At 38.0% G+C, this 26,550-nt stretch overlaps 2 protein-coding genes across 2 annotated transcripts in view; both read left to right on the forward strand.

The window, feature by feature from the left end:
• Nucleotides 1–11,830: 11,830 nt before the first annotated feature.
• Nucleotides 11,831–13,952, forward strand: LOC145232635 (uncharacterized). Its single transcript, XM_080097298.1, has 6 exons — nucleotides 11,831–11,855; nucleotides 12,536–12,628; nucleotides 12,775–12,888; nucleotides 12,949–13,055; nucleotides 13,171–13,314; nucleotides 13,624–13,952. Exons 1-6 carry the CDS (start codon nucleotides 11,831–11,833, stop codon nucleotides 13,873–13,875), a joined length of 735 nt encoding a protein of 244 aa, XP_079953424.1. The 3' UTR covers nucleotides 13,876–13,952.
• Nucleotides 13,953–15,123: 1,171 nt separating this feature from the next.
• The window catches only part of LOC145232636 (uncharacterized), a 39,717-nt gene continuing 28,290 nt past the window's right edge, over nucleotides 15,124–26,550 (forward strand). The window contains exon 1 of the mRNA XM_080097299.1: nucleotides 15,124–15,361. Coding sequence (XP_079953425.1) covers nucleotides 15,280–15,361 — 82 coding nt within the window. The 5' untranslated portion in view covers nucleotides 15,124–15,279. The remainder of the gene's footprint in view (nucleotides 15,362–26,550) is intronic.

The following is a 26,550-nucleotide window of genomic DNA, read 5'->3' on the forward strand; positions in this document are numbered from 1 at the left end:
AATAATATGTCCTTTGTTACAAGAAAAAGTGCAAACAGACCCGACAACATTTTTATTTGTGCAGTAATCTTCTCTATTAGCAAATTGCTGTATGGAAGCACACTCTGCAAAACAAAATTGTTTGGATGAAATGAGTTAAATATAAACATCACGGCTTTTATATAATAAACGGTTACCACTAGGGATGGCCCGATAGTACTGTATCGGCGCCGATACCCGATGCTTCGAGCAGTATCGGTACTCGTCCGATACTTTAGCGGTATCGGTACAAGTACCGATACTTTTTTTGAGACTTTATCATGTGTAAAATTGAAAATGAAAGGAGGCAAAAAACAACAACCATCGGCTGTGATAAAATATTTATGGGACTACAACTAAAAAACGCGTTCGTTTTGGATTTAATGAAATATGATGACCTAAATCGCTACAGCGACTTAATGACGTAACACGTTTTTTAGGCCCGCGTTAATTGCGAGCGAGCGTCACAACGCACAAAGTTCATTGTAGACGTTTGTAAGCATAAGTTTCGAAACGGCAGGTGTTTAATTTGTATGGCCAAGTGTATTTAGACATTCCTAGTGTTATCAGTGACAAATTATTATATGCCGTTAGGTGAACTTTTAAATCCCAATTAAACTACCTGCGATTTTGCAATACAAAAGTTGGCGTTAAGAAATGACCCAAACGTCATATGTTTTTGGATTCCTTCACTGGGGATATTAACAGACAATCCCATTCTCTGCCTAAAGCCATGATCGTTAAATGTTTTTGTTGTCAAAGTCGTAAAACATTAACGCCGGTAAGACGTTACAAACAATAGACGCCGGTAAGACGTTGCAAAGCGCGTAGCATAAACGTAATCACGTGATCAGATGCGTAACAACTAGTGCACCAATCGTTAGTTATGCCTCCAATGCACCACCGTCGTTAGGGCATCGTTAGCTCGCCAGCTGATTTGCCAAAGAGTCTTTACCAGACCTGGGCATTTTACGGCCTTAAGTGATTTATTAGACTGAGTGTGTTGTTAAATTAACTGTGATGGGAAAACACATTACAAATACATCAGTTTGAAAATGTTTTTGCTTGTTTGCAAAGTATCGGGTATCGGTATCGGATCGCAGTACTTTTGGGGTAAAATATCGGGTATCGGTATCGGTTCAAAATATTGGTATCGGGCCAACCCTAGTTACCACCGGTTTCAGTTTGTTTCTTGGTGGTCGAAATTACTGTGGGAGTAACAGTGGCGACCACTGAATTTGTTGTCTCAACGGTGTTAGTGATAGAAGTATATTCTGCAAAACAAATTGTTTGAAGAAATAAGTTTAGGTAAATATCGAACCACACAAATGGCTCTAACGCTTACCACCAGTTTCAGTTGGTTTTCTGAGGGCCGAAACTATTGCAAGAAGTATACCAGTAAAGACAAGCACTCCCAATACCACTGCCACAACGCCCACAAAAGTACGGCGCTTTTTGTCAGCTGGGTCTGAAACGTATTATACTGTTAAGACGACACAACCCGAAATATTTCATTAAAAATGAAAAAAAGACAGAAATATGTTGCTATTTTCTCTTTCTGTTTGGTCATTTATTAAGGAATGTTACCGAGAAAATGCAACTCATATCTGAGTCAGATATGTAACGTATAAAGTTATATCAACATTATTCACCAAGAAGTGCTTTGTTGCCGTCTTCACTATTGTTGCCATCTGACGCGTCCTTCAATTGTGACTCGTTGGAATTTGGAACTACTGTTGTTTCGGGCAACAATGCGGCCGAATCACTCGAGCCTGTGAAAAAATCGATTAAATTAAGCAGAAATGTTTTTCGACCTCGTTTGCAATTTATCGCTATCTGATACCTGTTGGCCATTTGTACCTTTGCCCCATTATCATCTTGCTTACTATCTATTTACATGCGGTGTAAAGAATATGTTCACTCAGAGCATAATAAGTGAACTTTAAAGTCAATATTAAAACACCGTCCCTATTTCTAAACCAAGCCAGTACCTCAGAAAGCAAAAGACTTATAGTCTGACGTCAATCTCTAAAATACATATTGGTAAAATGTTTACTTAAGTATTGAGGATTACCATACGATGTGTTATTAACGTCTCCCGCAGCTGACGAGTGACCAGACGTAGAATCATTCACTTGTGATATGGATTCCATTTGTATCCATTCATTTTGGTCTGTCGCAAAAATTATTTAACACAAATTGAAATTAACTTTGCTGTTTTTGAATATGCGGGCCGGGTCGGGTTCTGACCTAAGTTTGATTTAAACAGACCTAATTGTTCGGGCTTGCCCCAAACTCTGCCATATTTATCACGTAATTTTGCTCATAGTTACGAGCCTATTTGGGCTTATACTCTTGGATTTGAGCTTCAATTTCAAGCCCAACTAACCACTGGTTTAATTTACTTCAAACAGTAAAACAAATATAGATTTCTTACAAAAATATTACAGTCGCAATTGCTTACATGATGTACTTGAAGCATTAGGACCATCATAATTAGTCATTAGAGCCAACTTGACCTACTGTTGATTCACACCTCAATGAAACTGATTTCTTGCATTTGCCCACACGGATATAACCCAGTGAAAATACGGGAAGTAAAAATAGCGCCGAACAAAAGATCGGTGTTATTCCAACTCATAATAATTGACAAAAGTAAACACCAGAAAGGGAATTTTGGTTTTCTTTGAATAGTTTCTCTCAGTCCTTAGTGGTGCAATATGACGCACAATATTGTATTTAAATAAGAAACTGAAGCAGCCAAAACCCTTCATGGAATATATTTTCTGTGCAAATATTTGGCATCTATTTTCTACTAATATTTGCCTGTTAAGGCTCGAAACAGTTAACAATTAAAAAATAACATTTGCTGTTGATACAAACCCTCGAAAGTGAGAAACTTAACAGCAACCGTGCTGTCTGTTGCAGGGTGTGATATTGTTTAGTATAATCACTCTTATTAGGAAACTGCTAATTTCATGCAGATATTTCTACAGTTTGGTGCATTACGGACTGACGCTGAACATCATCATCATTATCATCATCATCATCACCATTGTCATTATCGTATTAATTTGTCTACAGTCGCATCTACAATTTGACGTGCAAATAGAATAGATTGGGCGAGCAAATGTCGGATGACGTTGAAAAAGATCATAAATACTTGACTACATGAGAACGTTAATTCGATTTGAATGGATTATAATTAGTCAAATTATTGATGCAAATCAATTAGAGTAACGTCTATAACTACACGCCCGCTTAGTTCATGTCTAGCCCATCTACAACCCTTACTTAGTCCTCTTCTTAGATCCGCTTAGGACTGAATGTCGCTTCAGTGGCTGCGCAGCTATATTTTTAAATATACAAGGCAACTAAGCGTAAAGAACAAAGGGAGGAAATAATTAAACGCACTTAAAGCGACATCGTATAAATGTCACATCAGTAGATTTTTACCAGCGATTGGGCAAAGTTTGTTTACGATTGTTTAGGGAAAACAAAATCAAAGTGGGATTCACAATCTTCAACTCTTTGTTCAGTTTCCACAACTCTTTGCCAACGCGTGTTTTTTGGAGGTGCTGCTCAATGACAAAAAAGAAAGAAAAAGCTGCGCAACTATATACGACGCAACCAAGTGTGTGGACGCGCGTGGTTTCCGCAATGAATAACAAAGCCTTGGACTGACTCTTACAATGGAAATGTTCTCCTGCGTCAGCTGAGCTTTTTTAGCTATGTTATTCTTTACTCAAAAGCTTTGTGTTAATTTTACTGCTTCTCGTGGTTCGTTTCGGTCGTCTGCAGTAGCGAGTAAAGTCCATTGTCACGATTCTTAACGCTTGATTGCTGCATAGAGCCGACATGATCCAAAAAAGAACAGTGCATTTATAGTATTTTATTCTGGTTACGCAACGCATAAAATCTCCTATATCTCAAGGAATAGAAAAAAAAACAAGATCAACGATAAAACCTTGACTTTTAAACTGATGCACTTGCGGTCGTTGGAAAAGATTGCTTTCCGTTTACTCACATCAATTATTAGTTTTTTTTAAGTTTAAAGCTGGCAAACTACCAAGCACAAAATATCTGCCCCAGTGTATGCATCAGGAAACCGGGAACACGTAACGTTGTGGGAACACGGACACTGAATATGGACTTCCAATAGATACTGAATCATGAGAACACATGGAATAGTAAAGTTACACCGCTTAATATCATATGTCGCAAAAACAACATACAATTTTCATGGGAACGAAAAGTTATGCTTGCAAAGTTAAAACTTTTATTTAGTATAGGTTCAGCCACACCAATGTGCCAAAATGAAGGTTTTACCGCTACGAGCGTAAGAGCAGTGGGTGAAAACAGGAGTAAACGCGCTGAAGTTACATCGTATAAATTGGTAAATCTTTGTACAACTGGTTTAGCATATTAGCATAGCTTGTAACAAAGAGTGTTTATGAATAGTTTTAAGGAAATATCAACAAAATCAAAGTAAACATTTAGACCGTTTCATAACAAACAGGTACACAGCAACAATATTTTCTTTAAATCAACAAGAATATATATTTAGTCTTATAAACAAGCATCATCAGTTTTTGGAAAAGCAAACATTTCTGAAAAAGCAAACAAAATAAATTGCTAAAATTTTCTTTTTACATTCTATTTTCTGCGGGAGATTCCTTACATGACTAAATTGTTTCAGCAAAATGAAAACAGTAAACTCTTTGTTCAGTTTTCGCATTTGATATAATACAACAAGCCTTGTTCGTTGCAAGCTGTTGGGTAACCTTGGCCATTTTTGATGAGATTGGCCAACGCGTGTTTTTTGGAAGAACTGCTTGATGGTAAATATTTACACGTGTGTGTGTCTCGTGTGTTGATGTCAGTGCAAGTTCCATGGTAAACCCATTTGAAACCACGTACCCTTCCTTTGCTGGTGCAATCTATTTCGTGTGCTCCGTAATAAATCTAAAAAATGAAAAACAATGTGTACGTTTGGTTTTGTTAGTGTTTATTTTGTCATGGAATGTAGGACCTGAAAATTATGATACCACTGTATTAAGGTGGCCTAATAAGTAATAAAACCAACATTTCTGAGTTGTTGTGGTTGATTTCGTTTAAATAATTTCCCCTACCGTTTCAGACCTATCAGTGTAAGTGACAAGTTTGTTCCAGTCAATGGTTCGACATTCCGGTCCCGCAGTGAAAGGTGGACATTCACAAACCGGAAGTACATCCAACCACTGCTTCGATGCAAGACACGTCACTTTGACAGGTCCCTATGGAGTCAAACAAGTTTGTGAGACATTTGAAGTGACCAGAGCTGCGATTCTCAACCTTTTACGATCAAACCTGACGCATGCAAATTCTGATGAGCCTCCAACGTGGAAGTTTAGTTTCAGTTGCACCTGCGCAAGATTTCCTTTGATGCAGGAAAAAGTGCAATTAGACCCGACGACATTTTTATTTCTGCAATAAACTTCTCTGTCTGGCATCTCTTGTATGGAAGCACATTCTACAAATTATGAAAATAGTTTTGGGTACATATCAAAGCATTTTAGATGATAAACACTTACCACGGTTTCAGTTTGTTTTCTGGTAGTCAAAATGACTGTTGGAGTAACGATAACGACCACTACGATTAAGCCAAGAATAATGAAGAGCTTTTTGTGAGCTGGCTTGCATGTCCCGGGAACGTATAAAGTTCAATATTATATCAGACATATAACGATTTAAATTCCTTTGACAACCAAACACCACATTTTGCAAATGCATATGGACATCCGAATCTTTTTTGTTCAATATCATAACACACACATGATGCTTTAAACTCCTTTGATAACACCACATTTAACAACGCGTATATTGTCAATCCTAACCAGGGTAAGTGTTATTGACGTCTCCCGCTGCGTTGTAAACTGACGAGTTTTCAAACCTTGATTCACTGAAGCTTACTTGTACTCCACTTTTGGAAAAAATCATTCAATTAGATGATACAAATCAGTGTTCTAGCTGTTTTTACGATATTGTTCATCAATGACAATTGGATAAAGTGGCAATGCAAATATAATTTTGACTTGATTTGACTTGACAAATAAAGCGAAAACACTTATGAGAACATGATATGCCATTATCCTGACGAAGGCGTTTCACATGGGGAATCGAAACGTCGGTTGTTTATAACAAACAAAAATCTCCCGAAAGAGCAATGTTATACTTTACAAACAGCTTCTTTATTTAAAAACAACTTAAAACCAAGGATTTCAACTTAGAGTTAGAATAAAACTGTCTTGATTCCTCAAGCTTGACTTCGTAATCGGGCATATTTGTGATGTAATTTCGCTCAGTTTCAAACCTGATTCGGCCTTATACTCTTTCGTGTTCGAGCTCCAATTTAAGTCCCCGCTAACAACTGGTTCAATCGACTTCGATGAGTAAATAAGAAATTAATTTGTCACAGAATTACTGCAGTTCCACTTCCTTACTTGTATATAGAAGCAATATGATCTTCTGTCATGTTAATCGACTTGGACTAACTCACGCTTGCATAAGCTGATTTCTTGCAATGGTTTACACAACAATATACCTGTAAAAACGAGGGAAGTGAAAATGGTGACAATATAAAAACTTGGACAAAGGGCAAATGTAATTTCAACTTGCAATAAATGACAAGAGTAAATATCAGATTTAAATATCAGCGGTTTAGTTGAAAAGTTCCCCCTTGTTTAGTGACGTAACTTAACGCACAACGTTAACTTTGTGTTGGCTGAAACTTTTTATGTCACTAGAGGCGGCATTGAGGTCAAATATTAAAGAGGGCATTGCCTTAACCCACATAAACTTTTTATTTGTCCTAAATACAAACATGTTGTGAAAGCTAATCCAATATTGAGTAAGAAAATTTGGAACAGTAATTAAGTTCACGGAATAAGGTTTCGTCCGTCTTGTGGTTCCGTTTTTTGATGGCTTCAATTCCCACGAGGGACTTGAGTTTCGGGTGAAAACCCTTATGATGTCATAATAGAGCACGACACGCTTCACGCATTCTTTGTCCACGTATTTTCGCGATCGCGCACCTTTGGCTCCCCTTTTACTTTGCTCTTTTTTTAGATCTTTCTTTTTTGATCCTTTTCATCAACGTATTACCGTTTCTGCCCTTAAGGTTTCGTGAAACAGCGTAACCATCTAATGAACTCATAGGATTTGTTTAGTTGTAAGCATAGGTTTAAGGTTTTGCTTTTTTGCTTTAAGTGTATTCGCTTTGTAGGGTTTGTATCAATTGCAAATCTGTTTTTAAATTGTTAACTTTGTCGAGCTTTAACTAGCCAATACATGTAGACATGAATGTTTCAAAATTTAGTGCATTGGAAAATCGAAAAGAAATTGTATTCTTGTAATCTAAACCAAAGAAGGAAAGCGTAAACGAAATTTTAAGAACTTCTAACACAGCAGATGTATATCTCAGCTTGTTGTTGAACCATTGCGTTGCACCACCGCTCAGTAACTTGAGACGAAATCCTTTTGTGCGAAACCTGCTGACGGACATGATTCAACAAAATTTACCTTTCGAGTGTGCTCGGTGTGTTACGGACAACACCTACCCGTTTTACAAGCGTTTTTTTGCTTAAAACGGATCATATTTTTCAGCTTTTCTGCTTTGCTTTAGCTGACAGTTTAGTGCAGGTGTGGAATAAATGTTAGTTTAGGTTGATAATCATGGCTGATGGTGTTCCAAATACAAGTAAGTAATTAAGCTCAGACATGTAAGCTACTGCTTGGTTGGGTATAGTTCAGTGGTTCTCAACCTTTTATGCACCGTTGCCCCCTAAAAAAAATTTCGGGCCTCGTGGCCCATGATCTATCTGGACACTTTTATGCCAAAAATATACATTAAAATGGACAAATAGTGTGAAAAATATTCGGTTAAATAAGGAAATTGAATCATTTGTAACACACACTTAACATTGAGCAATATGAAAGAAAATGTTTCACTGACGTTTGGTGGATGTTTCTAGTGAGCCTACACCCTTGGCGCCCCAGAATACAGCTTATGCCCCACCCCACCCCCCTAGGGTGCCATGGGCTCTGGTTGGATACCACTGCTCTGGTTTGTAAATGTGGACGGCGTTTTAACATTGGCTTTAAAGCTCCCTCATTATAATGCTCTATAGAGTCTGAGTAAACGTAGCCTTTACATCGCGTGTGAATACAGTACATAGTCGGCAAAGTAACAGTACTAATATACAGAAGGTGTTAGATAGTGACAAAGATAAAGATACAATGACGAAATAAAACTTAACTGCTTAATTTCATCAATTTTTTCACAGGCTCAAATGAGTCAACCAGATTGCTGCCAAAAACACCAGCCAATTCAAAATTTAAGGGCAGAACGTCAGTTTACGGCAATGGTGGAGATGTCAACATTCATGGTAAACAAAACATATGTTGTGGTGATCTGATATATTTTGATAAACAATTACAAAAAAACTTTAACTTTAAACCTACATGTCAGACTTGACATATATTGATGTTACTTTGACTCAGCGAAATGTTTTGATGAATGATTAAAAAATATCAACAATATGAAAAAATGAAAATTTTAAATTTAAACGTCTGTCTTATGTTTGTTTTTTTATCAAACATGTCGAATTGTATTGTCTCAACGTAAAAATGCAATATTTGTATCTTATTAAACTGACCCAAATTTCTTTTTTCCGCGACAGACCGGACCTCACTGCCACCAAATGTAGGATTAACTTTCAACGGTACAAATAATGATGGCGCGTGGTTCAACGCCGCTGGAAGAGATCTCAATATTGGTAAATTTCAAACAAATGTTTTGATAAGTTGACAGTAAACAGGTTGACAACAATATGATGTGTATTGGGTTATATATTACGTGTAAAATTATTGTATTCCTGTCAACATGTTAAACAAAATATGTCTCTACGTAACTTTATGTTTCAGAGACATGCAAGCCAGCTCACAAAAAGCTCTTAGTTATTCTTGGCTTAATCGTAGTGGTGGTTATTGTTACTCCAACAGTTATTTTGACCACCAGGAAACCAACTGAAACCGGTGGTAAGTGTTAACCAAATCTATTTTTTATCTAAATCTATTTTACCCAAATAATTTTGTTTTGCAGAATGTGCTTCTATAAAGCAGATTCCAAATAGAGATGTTTACTGCACAAATAAAAACGTCGTCGGGTCCGTTTGCACTTTTTCTTGCATTAAAGGAAATCTTACTAAGGTGAAACTAAATATCTGTGCGTACAAAGTGTGTAATACTTTGTTGCGTAGAACTGAACACTCCAATGATCTTTATGGATCTGTCAGCCAGACTGGTGCATTTATAAATCTTAAAACAGATTATTTATGTTAAAAAATATGGCATGCGATATGCAATGGCTCGTAAAATGCAAAGATTTGCTCAACAAAGTTTGTTTCGTTGTCTATGACAATTTTTTCTGTCCGATTTGGGGGTCCATGTCGATGGCAACCCTGATAATAACTCAAACAAGTTAGATGACCAACTGGTTGACATGTGCAAACTTCAAGGCAGGCAAAGGTGCTTGTGATTCGACTTTCGACGATCAGCCAGTGCATAGATTATGTGGTAGGAAGCGAGTCTCGGAAAAGTTTCTGTCATGGGTTCGAGTCCCACTGCAGACCAGATTTTTTTTACTTATATACCTTACTAAATGGGAATGCTTGGTTTCCAGATAAATCTTTTTTACGCCTTCATTGGGCCTGGTTTACTGTGGTTTAAACATGTTCGTTTCCAAAGGGACCTGCCAAAGTGACGTGTTTAGCATCGAAGCAGTGGTCGGATAAACTTCCGGTTTGTGAATGTCCACCGTGCACTGCAGGACCGGAATGTCGAACCATTGACTGGAACAAACTCGTTACTTACACTGATTTATCAGAAAAAGTGGGTAAAAAAAGCCAATGGTCAAAACATTTTTTTCGCCATACCGAACAATTGTTATAGGTATAGAATATGTTAGAGTTATAAGCAGTGGTGGGATTCAGCCGGTTCGCACCGGTGCTATAGAACCTTCTCACGAAATTTTATGAGATCAGCGAACCGGTTAGCATTACTGGTTACTATCAACTGACTTTTTGTAACAGAACCGGCTGGCAAATACGACTTTTGTGATAGAACCGGCTGACAAAAAATTTGAATTTCACCACTGGAGTTAAGTAAAAAAAATCTCTGAAAGATTCCGTTACTGCTGGGTTAATGTTACTGTTTTTTTTTGTGTTTTTGATGACAAAACAACACCAATAAAGTTATTTAGTCAGTTCTACATATTGTTTTCCGTTTCCAGATTTATTACGGATCACACGAAATCGAATGCATCAGCAATGGCAGGTGGAGATGGAGAGGTTTCAAATCAGAATGGGTTTACGATGGAACTTGTACAGACATTAATACACGAGAGACACAACTCTGCAAGGATTTGGAGTCTGGTGACGGTGCAAAGCAACACGCGTTGGCCAATCTCATTAAAAAGGGCAAAGGTTACCCAACACCCTGTGGCAAAGAAAACTGGCTAGGAAATTTGAGTTGTGATCAATGAACTAAGATTAGATGACTCCTTAACAGACTTGTCATAAAGTTTATAGAGCTCTTCTGGCAAATGTATTTTTATTCCGACGTTTCGACGTCCTGTCTTCATCAGGGTAAATAACACTGAATGGGACGAGTACAGTGCACGATAAACAAAGGAAAAAAGAATATAAACGTCACAACGCAACGGAAACACCGCGCGATAACGAATGATTGGGCCTCTAGTCTTTGCGCAGGTGCCTGTTATAAGCTTGTGGGTTTCCTGTGAACAAAACGGGAACACTTAGAACACCTTAATTTCTGCTCGATCAATGTATAAAAATCTGTGAGTAACATTGTCAGGGTTCCCCCCAAAAAATTGTGCTTCTATCTTCTATCATAAACGGTCTCAAAAACTCAATATATTTTTCAACTCTACAAGAGCAATTAGAAAAAAATGATTTAAAACAAACCGCTAAAGCGCAGCAAAGAGCTTTACTGACATGAAGGGTGGGTTATGTGCAATTTGTGTTGATTTCATTACTTTCAGTTTTTCTTGTTTGTGTTGTCGGTTCGATTCTGGAATAAACATACTTTTTAAATAAAATTAAAAAATCATTCTGGGAAATTCTGGCAAACGGAATATTTTAATTTAATTTCGATTATTTGGTCGTCCAATAGTTGCCACAAACGGCACCCGAGAGTCAAAATGATCCTTCTTTTACGTGAAGTGGTTGAGTAAACTGAAGGCAAACAGTTGTGAGAGTTTTTCAATGAACAAAGTGTGAGAGATTTGCTTTTGCGTTTATTTAGTATGTGGAATAATACTTAGCACAAGAGTTACCAACCAATGTCCAAGTTGGTCATGGTTTAAGAGTTAAATAAAGTAAGGGTTAAATATGTTTCAAGTTAAAAATGGATTTGTGTGTCAAAAATACTTTAGATTAACAAGGCTAATTTCTTATCTTACAAATACATCCATTGAATTACGCGGGAGTTGCTAACCTCCGATTTAACAGATATAATATTCAGTTTAAAGTTATGTGAAATCCGTGTCGCTATTTCCTCTTCAGTAATATACTGGAAAAAGAATCTTTTCTAAGAAACCAACGCAACTCGGACAAGGATATTCGCTTTTAAGTTTCTTGTGTTATTTACAAGTGACACTTCTGTTTTGTTTATGTTTTTTTAGTTTCTTCCAACTTAACATGGTTTTCTGAGAAAATCTGTTGCATGAAGTGTTGAACTAAAGTTGGTTAGCATGACTGATGGTGCAATTAATGCAGGTAGGCGCGTTAAGTTGTTTGAGTTATTTAAACAAACAAAGTCAACTTTGCTAACAAGCCGAACTTTGTCCTTGTTCTCAATAACCTTGTTGAATCAACTGTGTACTCTCGAAGTTTTAAATTTGTTTCGCAAACATGCAAAAGACCAAAAAAATCTGAGTCTGTAGTTGTGTGTAAAACATACGTTTCGACAAGTGCTATTGTCATCATCAGGTCATTTTATCTCCGTTTAATTGCTTTTACCTTTTACTTCGTCTTGACCTTTTTTATCGTTGTGCGGCACCCAGTAGCATGCCTTCTGTTGACTTTAATTCTAAAAACCTGTTGATGACAATAGCATTTGTCAAAACGCAGTATTGTTTTATACGCAAATACTGGCTTTAATTTTTTTGCTCAGATTATTTAAAAGTTTGAATAGTGTACCTTATATTAGAAAATATACGAAAATCACAAGACAGTGGAAGATCAAAATAAAAATTTGCAGTAGCTAACATGATATAAAACAACTGTTTGTTTTGGTGGATGTTAAAGTATTTGTTTAGTGTTGAAATCGTGCATGCAAGTGTTTAAAGAGCCTCATGCAGCTAATGAAACACAAACTGACAACCGCTAAATTACATCAAGAGAGAGTATAGTTGGTATTGAATGATTGATTGACTAGGAGTTTTTTTTTGCGACAGAACCGGACGAGACGACTCCATTGCAAGCAAGTTTCAACAAATCGGAAATTAAAGACAGTTTATTTCACTTTGCTGGAAGAGACATCAATATTGGTAAACCACACAGCATTTTGCTAAGTTGACATGTTTTGTTAAACAATTACAATGTATGCATTTCAAAGAATTTCTGTCACAATGCTTAAGTAAGCACTTAAGTAAGTACGTCGTGTTGCCTCAAATTAAGTAATTTTACGTCTTAGGACCATGCAAGCCAGTTCACCAAAAGCTCTTTATTACTCTGGGCATACTGGCAGTGGTCGCCATCGTTACTCCAACAGTAATTTTGACCACCAAGAAACAAACTCCCCCCGTTGGTAAGGCTTTGTCGTTACATGGTTTCATGTTAAACCCGTTATAACAATTTTGTTTCGCAGAATGTGCGTCCATAAAGCAGATTCCGAATAGAGAGGTTTATTGCACAAATAAAAATGTCGTCGGATCAATTTGCACTTTTTCTTGCAATACGGGAAATCTTACAAATGTAAGACATATGGCATATAAAAGTACATTTCGACTTTGTGTTCTTTTTGGGGCCTGCCCAAATAACCCTGACTCAACCACATCAAATGTCTCACAAGCTTGTTTGATTTCCATAGGGACCTGCCAAAGTGACGTGTCTGGCATCGAAGCAGTGGTCGGATAAACTTCCGGTTTGTGAATGTCCACCTTGCACTGCAGGACCAGAATGTCGAACCATTGACTGGAAAAAACTCGTCACTTATACCGATAAATCCGAAACGGTTGGAGAAATTGTTTAATTAAGATGTATTGAGTCGTTCTACTGAGACACCTAGTTTAACGTTACTTGTGTATTTTAAAACCAAAGTAGTTCCATCAGAAAACATGGGTAGATGAAAAATACCTTGGACACGTCCAAGAAATATCAACATTACCTTGGAAGTAAAATAAATGGGCTTACATTTTTCTTGTTAGTATTTGGAACATTGAAACAAATTTTTACCGGCTTTGTGTTATGAGCCGTTTGCCTAAAGACAAATCAATCCCTCATATTTTATTTTATAATTTAATAAACTATTTTGTCCTGTCAGATTTATTACGCTTCACACGAAATAGAATGCAACAGTGAACCCAGGGTAAAATGGAAAGGTGTCAAGACTGAATGGGTTTACGATGGAACTTGTACGGATGTGAACACACGAGAAACACAACTATGCAAAGGTTTGAATTCAAGTGGAGGTTCAAAAGAACACGCGTTGGCCAATCTCATTAAAAAGGGAAAAGATTACCCAACGCCATGTAACGAACAAAACTGGAAGGAAGATTTGGATTGCGATGAATGAAATGCAAGTTAAAGTTGTACCTATATGGAACAGCCAAGTTTGATGAAACAGATTTTGAATAAGACTATTGGTGTTCCTCAGACTACATGAGAGATGCCTTCAATGTACATTTTTTTTAGTTTTGTTACCTTCTAGTTTTTGCTTCTTTTTTGCTATCGGTCTGATTCTGATTGCCTGGTTCTTTTCTTGTTTCCTTATTTCAATGAAATTTCCTTGTTTGCATATTAAACTGCTGTTGTTTTTTAACGTTGAAGTCAGTACTTAAAGTCACAATTATATTGTTTTGCATTTGTCAAAAATTCTTTTGTAAAGCAAATTCACCCCATCGGCAGAATAATTTTCAAAAATCTACAACCGCTAGAGTGCAGTCACAAGCAACAACAAAGCAGCTGACATGTGAAATATACAGACATAAGAAACCTGATCGGGATTCGTCCCCGGGAGTGTCCTGGGTTCGAACCCCGAGAAAAAAAAGAAAAAAAGAAAAGAAATTAGGGACTACCAGATTAACCGTTTCTGTTGTCTGGCCTGAAACCGGGACAAAAACTTCTAGAAACCATTTAAGAGTTATGTGTGTACTGTGTAAATGTATTAAAAACTGGTCCTTGAGATCAATACCAACAGAACTTGTCATTTATTTTTATTGTACATTTTGCAGATGGACAGATGCAAATAGAATTTTCTTGACCCAAATATGAAATAAGTTTCCCTACGATATTCATCATAAACTTTAAACAATCCCAGTTTTAAACTACGGCTCGATTTTTTATTGTTTAGAAATCTTTCGTAACAATTACTGCCCAATACTGCCTATGTCCTGTCACCAACTGTACTGATGACATCTTGTAGGTCGAACCTTGTCCGCAGCTTATTGTATTAAAAACTTTCAAAACGAATGTGTATTGGAAATGTTCTTCATTGCTTCACTGCCATTTGAATCCGATTTAAAAAGAAAATTTGCAACCAAACGTTTGGTTTTTTAAAGTTTAGTGACAAAAATCAAACATATTATTCCCAAAAAAACTAATATTTGTTTTTGATAATTGCAAGTGATAAATGATTTTATAAATGTAAAAATTCGTACTGTCATTTTCTAGTCAATTTGAAAATATGTAATATTAAACAAAATTCCAACCCAAGACAGAATAATCACTTTTCAAGTTTAGTTAAATTGACACAAATTGTCTCAAGCACAAGATGTCGCCGCAAGCCCTTTTGTCATGGTTGACTCGGCGCCAATCATGCTTGACGGCACCGACGTAAGAAAAAAGAAGCGCGGATTCCAGAATTTATTTGGTGTCTCGCTTTGTTTCGTCACAAGGACCAGCGCAAAGTAGAAAAGCAGGCAGCACGCATTGTTGGTTGTTGTGCTGCAAAGGTGGATAGCGCACAGATGAATATAATATGAAGCGACACACAAGAAGAAAATATTGGATTGTTTTGTTTTATTTCACCACGATTTGTTTAAAAGAATCTTATGCAGCAGGTAAGCAAGAAATGTTCTTTTAGTTTTGTTGCATTGTTCTTTGTTTTGTGACGACATAAGCTTGGACAATGCCTAATTGATTTGAATTGAATGGGTAAATTTGATTTCATTTGTTGCTGACATTTATATTTGATGTTTGCGACATTAAATTTTATTCGCAAACCAAGTAAGCTAGGTATAGTAGCTGGAATGACAGTGGATTATAGTGTTCCTTACTGCTGAAGATTTGTCAGATATATAACTTTGCAACATTCTAAAGCCTTACCAGTTACCATTAAAGCAAATGAAATTTTTGTGTGTGAACTTATCATTGACAATTTAATAGTTACCAGTATTTGGCAATAGTATACAAAACTTGTGTTATGGGTCCAAGCTTGGTGTAGACTTAGATAACATCTTTTGGCAAAGTTGTAGTTAGTTTTGCTGGTAGATTTTTCTTGTGCTGTAATTTACCCGCCTTAGTTTGTCACGCTCCATCTATAACGCATTCTTGTCGCCGTCGCCTCTTGGCAAATCGGCTAGTTTAGTCCGATTCCGTATAAAGGAGTGCCCGTGTACGCGAAATTATGGGCTTACCGGATTATAGTAGTTGCTGAGAGCAGTGCATTTTGCTTAAAGCTATTTGATTGCTTCTGTAGTATTTTGACTGTTGTTGTGTCTCCACACATTGTAGTCCTAACTCGCAAAGTTACACAGGCAAATTAAGCAAATTTAGCCATTTAATTCATATGCAAACTAGCTGTGTAAGCGTGAACATACAGCACAAGCTGGAAAATCTTTTGTAATGTTTATTAATAAGAACATGTGTTCGTAGTATTGAGGTAAAAATTTGTGCAAAATATTTTTGGTCAAAATGTTGTTGGTAGTTGCTTGGGTTTTGTTGCGTCACAGAGAGCCAGCGACATGCTCGACTGAACAAATTAACAGTCCCCCCGTCTCTTTGTCTCGTCTTGGTTTTTAGCTAATTGAATGTTCAGCAGATTTCACAGTTCTATGCACAGAGTCCTGGGCCCTTGTGTTTCCCGTAAACAAGCCGCTCGCTATCTTAAGTTCCTAAATGCTTGCCTATGGACCGTAGCGGCTTAAAATCACGCGTACCGGTGCGCAAATCACCTAAAACATGCCTCAACAATGCCGTGAACCGTTGTGAGGCTCGCTAAGCCCCTCCGAATCTTTTCTATTTCTTTCAACGCCTGGTGCCTGGTGTTTCTGCGTCAGGGCAGACTAACTTCTGGTTGTTTTGCCCCGCTCCACTTAGGTCATCTTCTAAAAGCGTTTTCGCTCTTCATCCAGTTAATTTTCATCAATCTTCGTTACATCTCAGCGCTTTCCTATTCCTAGCTCCTCGATGCCAACTCAGTGTGTAAAAAACGCCGTCTGTTTCCCAATGAGTTGTTTGGCGCTATTGGTTTTGTAAACATAGTTCATATTTCGCGCTAATTGCAATCAAAGTTTTTCTATTGTCTGTGCTTATTTCTAGCACATCGCAGAATTGAATTATTACTTTAAATGTGACAAAACGGCTAGACTTCAATAAATGAACATCAAATAAAAGTAAACCTTTAAAAAATATATTTCGATCAAACTTAAAGGTTTAAAATTCTTGAAAAAATGTCCCGAAATTAACCACGTTTAAGAATTCAAACGATTGCCTCGCAAAGCTAAACGGGCAAATGCATTTCTTATGTCCCCATTTTGCCAAATGTCGATATATGCACAGATGCGGGATTTGCGTTCCAGCCTGGAGCTTTATAATGTTGAAATATTCTTTGTATGTCACTTTTCCCGTGCCATATGCCGATGTTCCGCTGAAGGTGTTTCCGTGCTCTTTGCCTCTGCACTTTTTATCGGCTTTAATAATTAATGGCGATCCGGACATTTGACAGAAAAGCTCTGGCAGTTCGCGGGTTTGGTGTTCTGCCACATGACATGGCATCTGGCGTTGACTTCGACAGGTGAAAGGCTTGCCGATATGCACTTTGAAATGCCCTAATTAGAATGTGTTTATACCTGAAGAGATTAAAGAGATCAACACAGTTTACGTTCTATGTCAAGCACGTGTCTCATGGAGCTTAACACTTGTCAGGAAAATTGTTGGGGTTTTGTGATTGTTAACTATTTCCCCATGAAGTTAAAAAAATACTAGCACTTGAACCGAAATCAAGTAAACTAAACAAAATTGATTTTTTTTGGTCATTGCAACTTACCCATGAGACAATAGAATGGACGTTCAAACTTTGATTATAGACTGGGTTGAAGCATTAAAGTTGTCAAAATAATATTTTTTTTGTTGGTTAAGTATATGACTTTGCGTGAAATTGGAAAGGTCGGCAATATACAAAGCACGTTACTTTGTTATCACCAACCAAGAGACATGTTGATACCGAGCAAAACCTCCAAAGTGCAGCAGTTCATTATTTTACCTCACACCTCCTTACGAGCAAACGCCGCTTACCCAAGCAATTTATATTCAACCCGATGTGTTATCATACTTGGGCACAGGAATTAAGGAGGCGCCCATTCATATGCAACAAGCCGCACCGACTTAATGAATAGAGCTGCGGTTAGGCTCAGAAACTAACAGCCCTGAACCGCTAACACATCGGTGTCAAACTTATTTCCGCTTCATTATAGCGTGAGAGACTAAATTCCACGTGTGATTTCTATGGTCAAACGTTTGATGCTATGATGTCATAGGGATTTCGGCTTCGTTTACGCGTTCGGTTGTTTGTTTATTTGGAAGCGGGCTTTGAACTTAGAGGATTATGACTTCCTAGAAAGTCTTTGTTGCGCTTCTGTGTTGTATTTGCGCAGACGTGTGAGATTGTTTGCTGAACGCTAACTGAGACACAACGAGTGTTTTGTTTTTGCCGCTTAAGCTTCCCATAAACCGCTTTGACTCGTTAAAGAGGAATTTATTTGAAACAATTGTATGAGAACTTATTAAATAAAACATAACTTTATCCCTCATTAAAATTGGTTGCTGAAACCACAGGCGTCACTCGATTAAGTTTTTCAACCGTTCTTGTCCAAAATTTAAATCTGGAATAATAGACAATAACATAACTCGTGGATTGGTCACTTTGTTGCCTAAGATAAGAGGGCGCATATTGCATATTCCATTGAGTTCATCTCCCCCTCAACCTGTTTCGCCACTGGAAATTCCAACAATACAACTAAAACGATGTTAAACAACACGGCGCCATCGCAATTACATTCCTATTTCAAACCCCTCGCGTCCACTGCTACAAAGTTCAAGCTGGTAATGCTCAAGGTCTTGCGAACATTTGTCAGGAATTACCAGCTTGTTGTTGCCTTGTTGCAATGCTCAGTGGGACTTATATCGCTCGGGCTACGTTAGATCTTAAGGCTTGAGGTTGAACACGTCACCTCTGCACGCTAAGCTTGTCCGGGTCGCATCCTGAGGGAAATATCAATTCACTTTAACCAATGCTTGACTTAATTAAGGCCCATTGGCAAAGTGGTAGAGATTTTTGTGATAATTTAATGCTTTGATACGAAAATCCGTTTCCCAGGACGTTTGAGTAAAAAATCAGTTGCTCTATTCACAAGTGTACAAAATCTTCCTTTACTTTACACCGTATCAACGATATGTAGGAATGAGTGCGTTTTACTCTCTTTACTAAACACGAAAGCGTTGAAGAAACGTTGGAAATAAATTTTGCTTTATATAAGTGTATTTCTATTTCATAAAAATGCAAGGAAGTTATTGAAAATGCAAAGTTTTTTTTAGCTTGGGCAACGAAGTCTTTTAAAAATGCCTCAAACTCTTTGTATTCAATCGCCAGATTTCGTTTTGCTGACTCAACCAGTCTCATTGATTGTTACTAATCGAACTTTTAAGGGTAGAAATCGTTACGGCAGATTGTCTCAGGTGTTTTGCCCACCGCTGGGTCGATAGGCGCGGATCAATGATATAATGGCAATCTTCAATGCATGGGTTGTTCCTACCTGCGACGTTTGGACCCGTTTTACGCCTGATGGCCCAAATTAATCCCAAGCGGTACAGCGTGGCACCTGAAATTCAATTTAAAACTAAACGACGCATCAAAGGCAGGCAACGTAAATTGTTATTCGGCATATTTGCCACACTGGGAACATTTTCGCATTTGTGCTGGTAAATTTACGTTGAAAAGTTTTTGCGATTTTTTTGGCCAAGTTTATCAAAACTACGTTTTTAACATTAAAATACTCCTGTCGATTACGTCATATTTCCCATGGGTTTCAAATCACTTTGATTTTCAATCACCTGAGTAGTCAAACCTAGAGTCGCTTTCAGTGTTCAGCGTCAAATGTTGACAACTTATCTGGGATTGCACTTTGTCTCTGCTCCCAGCATTGCTCTTATTATCGAACCCAAACCCTAATCTGCTTTATGTTTCCATTTCGGGTTTCAATCTGTATTAGCCGACCCGGAGTCAAGGGGTAAAACCATTTGACGAATTAAAACGTCTCGCAGATTGAAATGCTTCTCTGATTGGTGGGATTTGCTGCCGCAAAGGCCACAGTGTAATGGATTTTTTCGTTCCTGTAATACATCTTTTGTCTTACTTAAAACGCTGGGAAACCCGACCAATCAATGCACGTTGTCTGGCCTTGTAGTAACCTTTCTGCCAATTAAAGCCATGAATTCAAATGTAGTAACCTTTCTGCCCCAAAACAAAACATGAATTCAAACATAGATAACGAAATAGCTTCACATATTTTCTTAACTTTTCATTCATGAGTTAGATTAGTTTCTGGGTCTGGCAAATTCTTTTTTTGTAAAATACAATAATTTAGGTGGAAGTACTTCTTTAACTTATTGCAACAACTTTAAACTTCTAATTTGGAAGCTGTGTAAATTAGTTTTTCTATGATTATGCCGTACACGAACATACACGGATTAAGTTGTACCAAGTTTAGGTTGTTTGAAATTCGGTTAAGTTATTGTGTGGCCTTCCGGTAGAAACGGATAGAACGGATACGAGATTCGCTTGATACGCATTACGCCTCGATGTCAATCTATCTCTGCGTTGTGGGATCTTGCCCTTGTGCAAATACCAGGATAGAAATAGGAATAGGGGAAGCCTGAGTGTGGAGCTGCCGTTGTTGATACTAGCACTGTAAAACACGCGATTCCCTAGTCGTCCATTAATTTGTTATCAGTAGCGCACGTATTTGCCTCTGTCGTGTATATTTTGAAAGGACCAGGAGCTAATGGGCGCAGTTGAGCCCAGCTTGGTCTGTGTGTCGACTAATACCATGATCCGTGGTGTAAAGTTACCTACCTAGCTCTCTCCGTCCGTCTCGCATGAATCACCGCAAAATTTACAGTCTCTCTCTATTCGCGACCAAAGCTTCGGTTTCCGTGCTAAGCGGGCTTGGAGCTGGACACAGTTAGCTGATAAATTTCTTGAATCCAATCAGAGTTCCACACTGGTTAAATCACTTTAGTGGGTTTTGGTTACTGAATAGTATTTCGTTGTTTTTGAAAATACAGGAGGCTGCGTATGTTTAACCGAATTATATAGATTTGCCTTGTATTGTATATTGGATGGTTTTTATCTAATTGTATCGTTCTATTAAACAAACCAAAGTCGCAAATTTCACAATGAATTAAAGTAGGCGTTAAAAAAGCGTTGTTTTCAAGCTGTCAGTTTTAATGGAACGCAGTGTGTCGTCATAATTGCGCGAATAATTGTTCGCAAACAAACCGGTGTCGCGGCGATTTTACAGCTGGCAGCAGTTTTGTCGCCCTTATGTCGTAGACAATCACCTTCCATTGCCGCTGCTGTTACATCACAAAGAATAGCGCGCGTCGTGCCATCCCCTTGCTAGACACCGGCTCTCTAATTTAATTAAACTGCGGCCGATCCCAGGGGCCTCGCAATCTGGCGTCGCTGCTTGGACGAAATCCCTAAACATTTCTGTATTAGCGGCCGCGTTCGGGTTTTTGGGAGGAAACGCTCTCTCTGCTTGTAATCCGATTGACGAATCGCGCTGCGAACAATTGCCCTGATGCCTTTAATCGATGGCCATTTGCAAGTTTGAAAAGCTTCGTGCAATTTCGCAGTCTGTCTCGTCTGTCGCTGCTTTGATTGAGGGTTTGACCTCAACATGTTTTCAGGATGTCCTAATAAACCTAATGCATTTCTTATAGGAGTATTCGATCGGTTTCTGAAGAAGCATTTGATTCTTTATTATCACTTACTGAAACAGTTTGACTCAGTGATCGTGGTCAATAACATGGCTACTGTTGAATAGGACAGACCATGGGAAAAGCATTTGTATTTACTCGATTTTTATGACAAAAATCTATTGATAGTGTTTACACTTACAAACCGAAACGTTTTACCGAAATAAAGCACGTTGTTTGCTAGGATAATCTCAAAGTGTGTTAGCCAATAGTTGTTAGTTTTTATTTACCAAATTAAGTTCGCTAAATTAGAGATAGCAAATTGAACCAAAGATGATAATTCCCAATTTTGAACATTTTTGTCTGATATGATTTTGTGTGGTAGCTGGGTCCCTTGCGACGTAGAGCGAAACCCAACAGAGTGCCTTCAATTTATGGGCCGTAATCCTAACTACGTCATGCGTATTGAGGCGTGAAAAATGCGGCCAAGCTGAGGGCTTGGTGAGGTGCTGATGTCTGCAAACCAATGGGCTGTGTTAACTGGCTCTGCTGAATCAAGTTAACTGTTTGTCTTCTAGGGTGATAATACAAAATTCAATTAGAAATGAGCACTTTAAATTTGGTTTGTTCTAATAGATTCTAGTTAAAGTCTGTTTGTATTTTTGGGGAACGGTTCAAAGTTCAATTAAAACACAATACATTTTGATTGGTATTGATAATATAGGTGGCAGCCAAACAATATTTTGCATTCTTTCTGTTTTTGAGATATGCTTAAGTAGTTTTCGACCATTCATTAAATCCAGCAAAACAAATGGAGATTATTATTGCGTAAAACACTTAGTTAGAATGTGATCAAAAAACGTACAAGTGCATTGATCTTGGTGCCTAATATGTCACACACTTCTTTAACGTCTCTGGTATTGTAACAAACACAAATGAAATAGCTGGGAAAATGTTTTAAGCATGACAAGAGTTTGTGGTTAGATGCGTGGCATATAAAGGCCATGAAATGAAATCACATTTAAAAGATTACGAAGCAGTACAAAACCACATCAAACTTTTAAGGTGGCGCTCTTTAAGCTCACGCCATGTTTTTACGCTCCAGTGTAAGCGTTTTGCATAGCCCTGGGCGACGCGCATCTCGATAAGGTGCAACGGCTTAGCTGCTGAGAAGAGCTGTCAGTGGAATCGAAAACCCACTTGATTCCACCAGCGTAACCCGGCAATTATTTCAGCTTCTCAATCACACACACATCGCGTTGCTAAAACTTTTCCTTTATTTTACGACGGCCAATAAAAACTTCCGCGATTATTTGATCACAAACGCGAATTGATATTCCGCTCCAATAACTACGTCACAATGACGATTTACGGCGATAACGTCACAAACAACTTCTCGCGTCGCGCAATCGGGGAGTGAAAGCGGTAATAGTGCAATAATTGCCGAACAATGCGACGAAGAGATTTAATAATTACCCAGTTGCGAGTTGGTTGTGTGAGAAGAGCTCGCCTTGGGCGGTCAATTTGTAGCAAGTTTCTGGGATGGGCGGCGATTCAATTTGTCCCGCACATTTTAACTATTTCGATTCCCTTTATTCCCATTGGGGCCGCTTTTATGGCGTTACAAAGTTCTGAGAATGGAAAATAAACTTTACAAGTGTATGAATTTAGAAAGCACAAATCAATAACACTTAGTCCAAAAGTTTTCTTAACTAGTTGTGTGAACAATACAAAGGGAAAGTGATTTTAGATGTCTGTTCAGATACTTTAATGTACCATGTTATTGCTTGACACAAAAAGTTAATTTGTATGTGACATATTGCACAAATTTTTGCATTGTTAAACAGCACAAACCAAATACTTTTTTATGGGTTTGCCCCAAAAGTTTGCAAATGTGCATTATGTGTTCTTGACACGAGGTATGACATTTATGTTATTAAATCTATGTCATGTTGTACAGTTTTTTGGCGAAACAACCGAAATGTCAGTTTTGTTATCTTGGCATAAAAAAGCCACGCTCAGGTTTCGCGACTTGCTGACCTATTGATTAACTTGTCCTTCACAATGCCTGGAATCATGTTACACAGCCACCCCATCTACCCCTGAAGTGGCCTTCCAACGTAAGGGACGTTTCTCCTTAAATCCAGGCTTTTGTTGATGTTTTAATTAAAGTTTACAGTGAAACGCTCGAATAAAGTTGGTAACCAATCCTTCTGATCCTTTTTGTGCGTTTCAACAACTCTTGCATTCTCAAGTACGACCGTTTGTGTTTTTACTTAAAAGTGGGTATTGTCGATTGTTTGAACTTCAAACCCCATTGTTTTAATCGAATCCTTCGATTGTACGGTGTGCTTGTTGCTGATAGGCCGTAAAATTGCTCCAACGGTTGGTGGAAATATTTACGGACTAAGGGTTGTTTAGTTACGGTGTGAAAATGAAATTTTGTTGGCTGGTTGGCAGTTTTAGTGGTAGCTTGTAGATTGTCTGATTCATTTAGTCTGGAGGAGCTTTTTCCTGCCCCCTAACTAGCTGGTATTTGGTTTCTGTTTGGGGCCAAAACTACTAGTGAATCATCTGACTTAGTTGTTACCCATTAAAACCGTTTTGAAATCTGTTTTAATAAAATCTGACTGGACCAGGGTGTTTTATAAAGTGTAACTCGAAAATTGTCATTTCTGGACAATTAAGATGAACACAAATTCATAACGGGGATCAGCCCTGAAGTGCCTGTGCCTGTGCAGACCAGCGATCACGGCACACTCGTGACAATAAGAGTTTGCAGGTTCCAAAAAATGTGCAAAAACCCTGTTAAAGTGAACTATAATATGCGGTAACCTGTGATTCAGTTTGTAAGATAGGAACGTCAACCAGTTTGAGACTGTTTATCACTTAGATGTTGAAAGTGCCAGCAAATCTAAATGATTCCATACCAATTTATTTTGTGTTGTTTGGCGTTTTTCTAGTTGTTAAGATGTATGATTAAACTAACGCCTCAGCAATTACACCCAGATTTAGCTTTAGAACTCAAACTGTGTTTTTCTCTACCAGCAATGATTCATTCAAATCTCAGTTTAAATTAATTTCATCGAATTAAAACTAATCCGCCCTAGTTTCCTTTGTAAAAATCCGTCCTGCTTTTTGTCTCCTAATCAAACGCGGTAAATTGACACCACCGATACAGGAACCATCCCTTGTCCACGTGTCTACATCTATTGTGCCTGTGTTATAACATATGCCGGCCCGTGTAGCCTTTTGTCTGAAACCACCACCAGCCCTTACAAGTTGTAACACCATGTCGAGTGACTTGTTATCTTTGCAACCGCGTGTAATTCATGACCCTTCACCCCGGGTTTGAAACACTATTGACTTCGCAAATGTGGCACGACTGAGGCGATATTGTGTTCAAACAACCCAACTTTGGACTTCATGTTAATTTTCCTTACGGTCTGCAGCATTAGACAAGTTTTTAAGGTCGCATTCCTCAACCTTCAACAAAATTACTTGCTGAATTAAAATCCTATTTAGAAAAAACAAAATAGTTGAAAATGTTTTTCGAAAACCGTTTACACACTTCTGTGCATTCGGGGTTGTGAAACACTGTATTAAGGAATCATAATGGCCAAGAAAACTAAAAAATGATGTTTTTTTTTTATTTCTTTTCTCCATTCTCTGTTAACGAGCGCTTGGAGTTTATCAGTTTTTCGAATCTAAAAGCGTCACTAAATTATTGGTTCTGTGCAGAAGCCTGCTCCTAAACTTTCGGGTGATTGTCGTTTTTCGATTCATTCCTTGATTGAAACCATTCTACTTGGGAACAAACTTCACTCGGTCTTATCGCGTTTCCATTGTGACGTCACAACGCCTTTTGCGCTAACCCGATATCGGTCGGATAGACGATAATTTGTGTTTTGCTCCTGGGTCGCATCTGTACCACTTGTGTCCAGGAAGTTGAAATTTAAAGCTTTAATCGGATGCGAAACTCTTGTGTGGCTTGTCTGAGTTTTTTGTGGAATTTTTCTAAAACCTGAGAGGAACTTTTACGTATGCTACACTTTTGCATAGAGTATGGATGACTTGTTTTGAACGCACGTGCCCAGAAGAGACCAAGTAGGTGATTTCCATCGAGAAATAGAAAAGTGTTTTGTAAACATAAAACGCAACAACATCAAACAAGGTTCAACCTACATGATTACGTCCGAATAAAATAGATTTCAAACGAAATTCGGCCACGTGGCTTTGGATGACAAATGTTTTTGACTTAGAAGGGCCGTTTTACTAATTCACAGCGTTTCAATTGAATCCAGCCTTGAACGAAATTTTACCAGAACCCAAACGACCAATTTATTCAATAATCTCGTCGATACACGTGGACACCAATAGCGCTTTAAACCCAACCCTGGGAGGAGCATAGCTGCCGGTGTTAGGAAGAGGTTGTCAAGTATTGTTTATTTAGCCCGTAGTGCTTAAACCTGAAGAGGTCACAATCAATACCCCTCACCCCGGCTAAATCCGCCCCATTTAGCTGGGTTTGAGTGGGATACGGGGACTCATAACGCTTTGTGTTTTCCTTGCATCGAGTGGCCTGAAAGAGACGAGCATTGTGCTGACTCGATCATGTTTATATTATCGACATCACCGCTTACATTCTTCCAAGGGAGAAGGACACTTGAAATATGGTCACGTGGTTTGCATGTAACCTACACAATATGCGGTCGGTTTTTACAAGTAGTTGCAACTTTTTAAACTTGGACACTTTATGTTAACGTTGTGTCGATTTGTTTATGCCACAAAGACCGTTGTGGTTTAGTTACTGTGGTTGTTCAGTCATCTCATCATGAGCATGGTCTTCTCCTTTTTTTGGTATCGTTTCCATTATTGTTTGAGCCCCTCTATATTAAATGAAAGAACGGCAATTTCTTTCATTCCCCTCGTTCCAGTCATAAATTGAAAATAAATAGCAACAGAAACATAAAATCTATGTAATTATTGCTCTGTTTAAAAAATATAAATTAATAGCATCAGAAACATAAAATCTATGTAATTATTGCTC

This window comes from Phallusia mammillata, chromosome 6, assembly GCF_965637545.1.
Source record: "Phallusia mammillata chromosome 6, kaPhaMamm4.hap1.1, whole genome shotgun sequence".
Lineage (NCBI taxonomy): Eukaryota > Metazoa > Chordata > Ascidiacea > Phlebobranchia > Ascidiidae > Phallusia > Phallusia mammillata.

Coding starts and splice junctions, on each gene's coding strand:
- LOC145232635 (XM_080097298.1), top strand. CDS start 11,831: ATGACTGATGGTGCAATTAATGCAG. Junction 13,056..13,170: donor ATACGGGAAATCTTACAAAT/GTAAGACATATG, acceptor TGATTTCCATAG/GGACCTGCCAAAGTGACGTG. Junction 13,315..13,623: donor ATACCGATAAATCCGAAACG/GTTGGAGAAATT, acceptor TTGTCCTGTCAG/ATTTATTACGCTTCACACGA.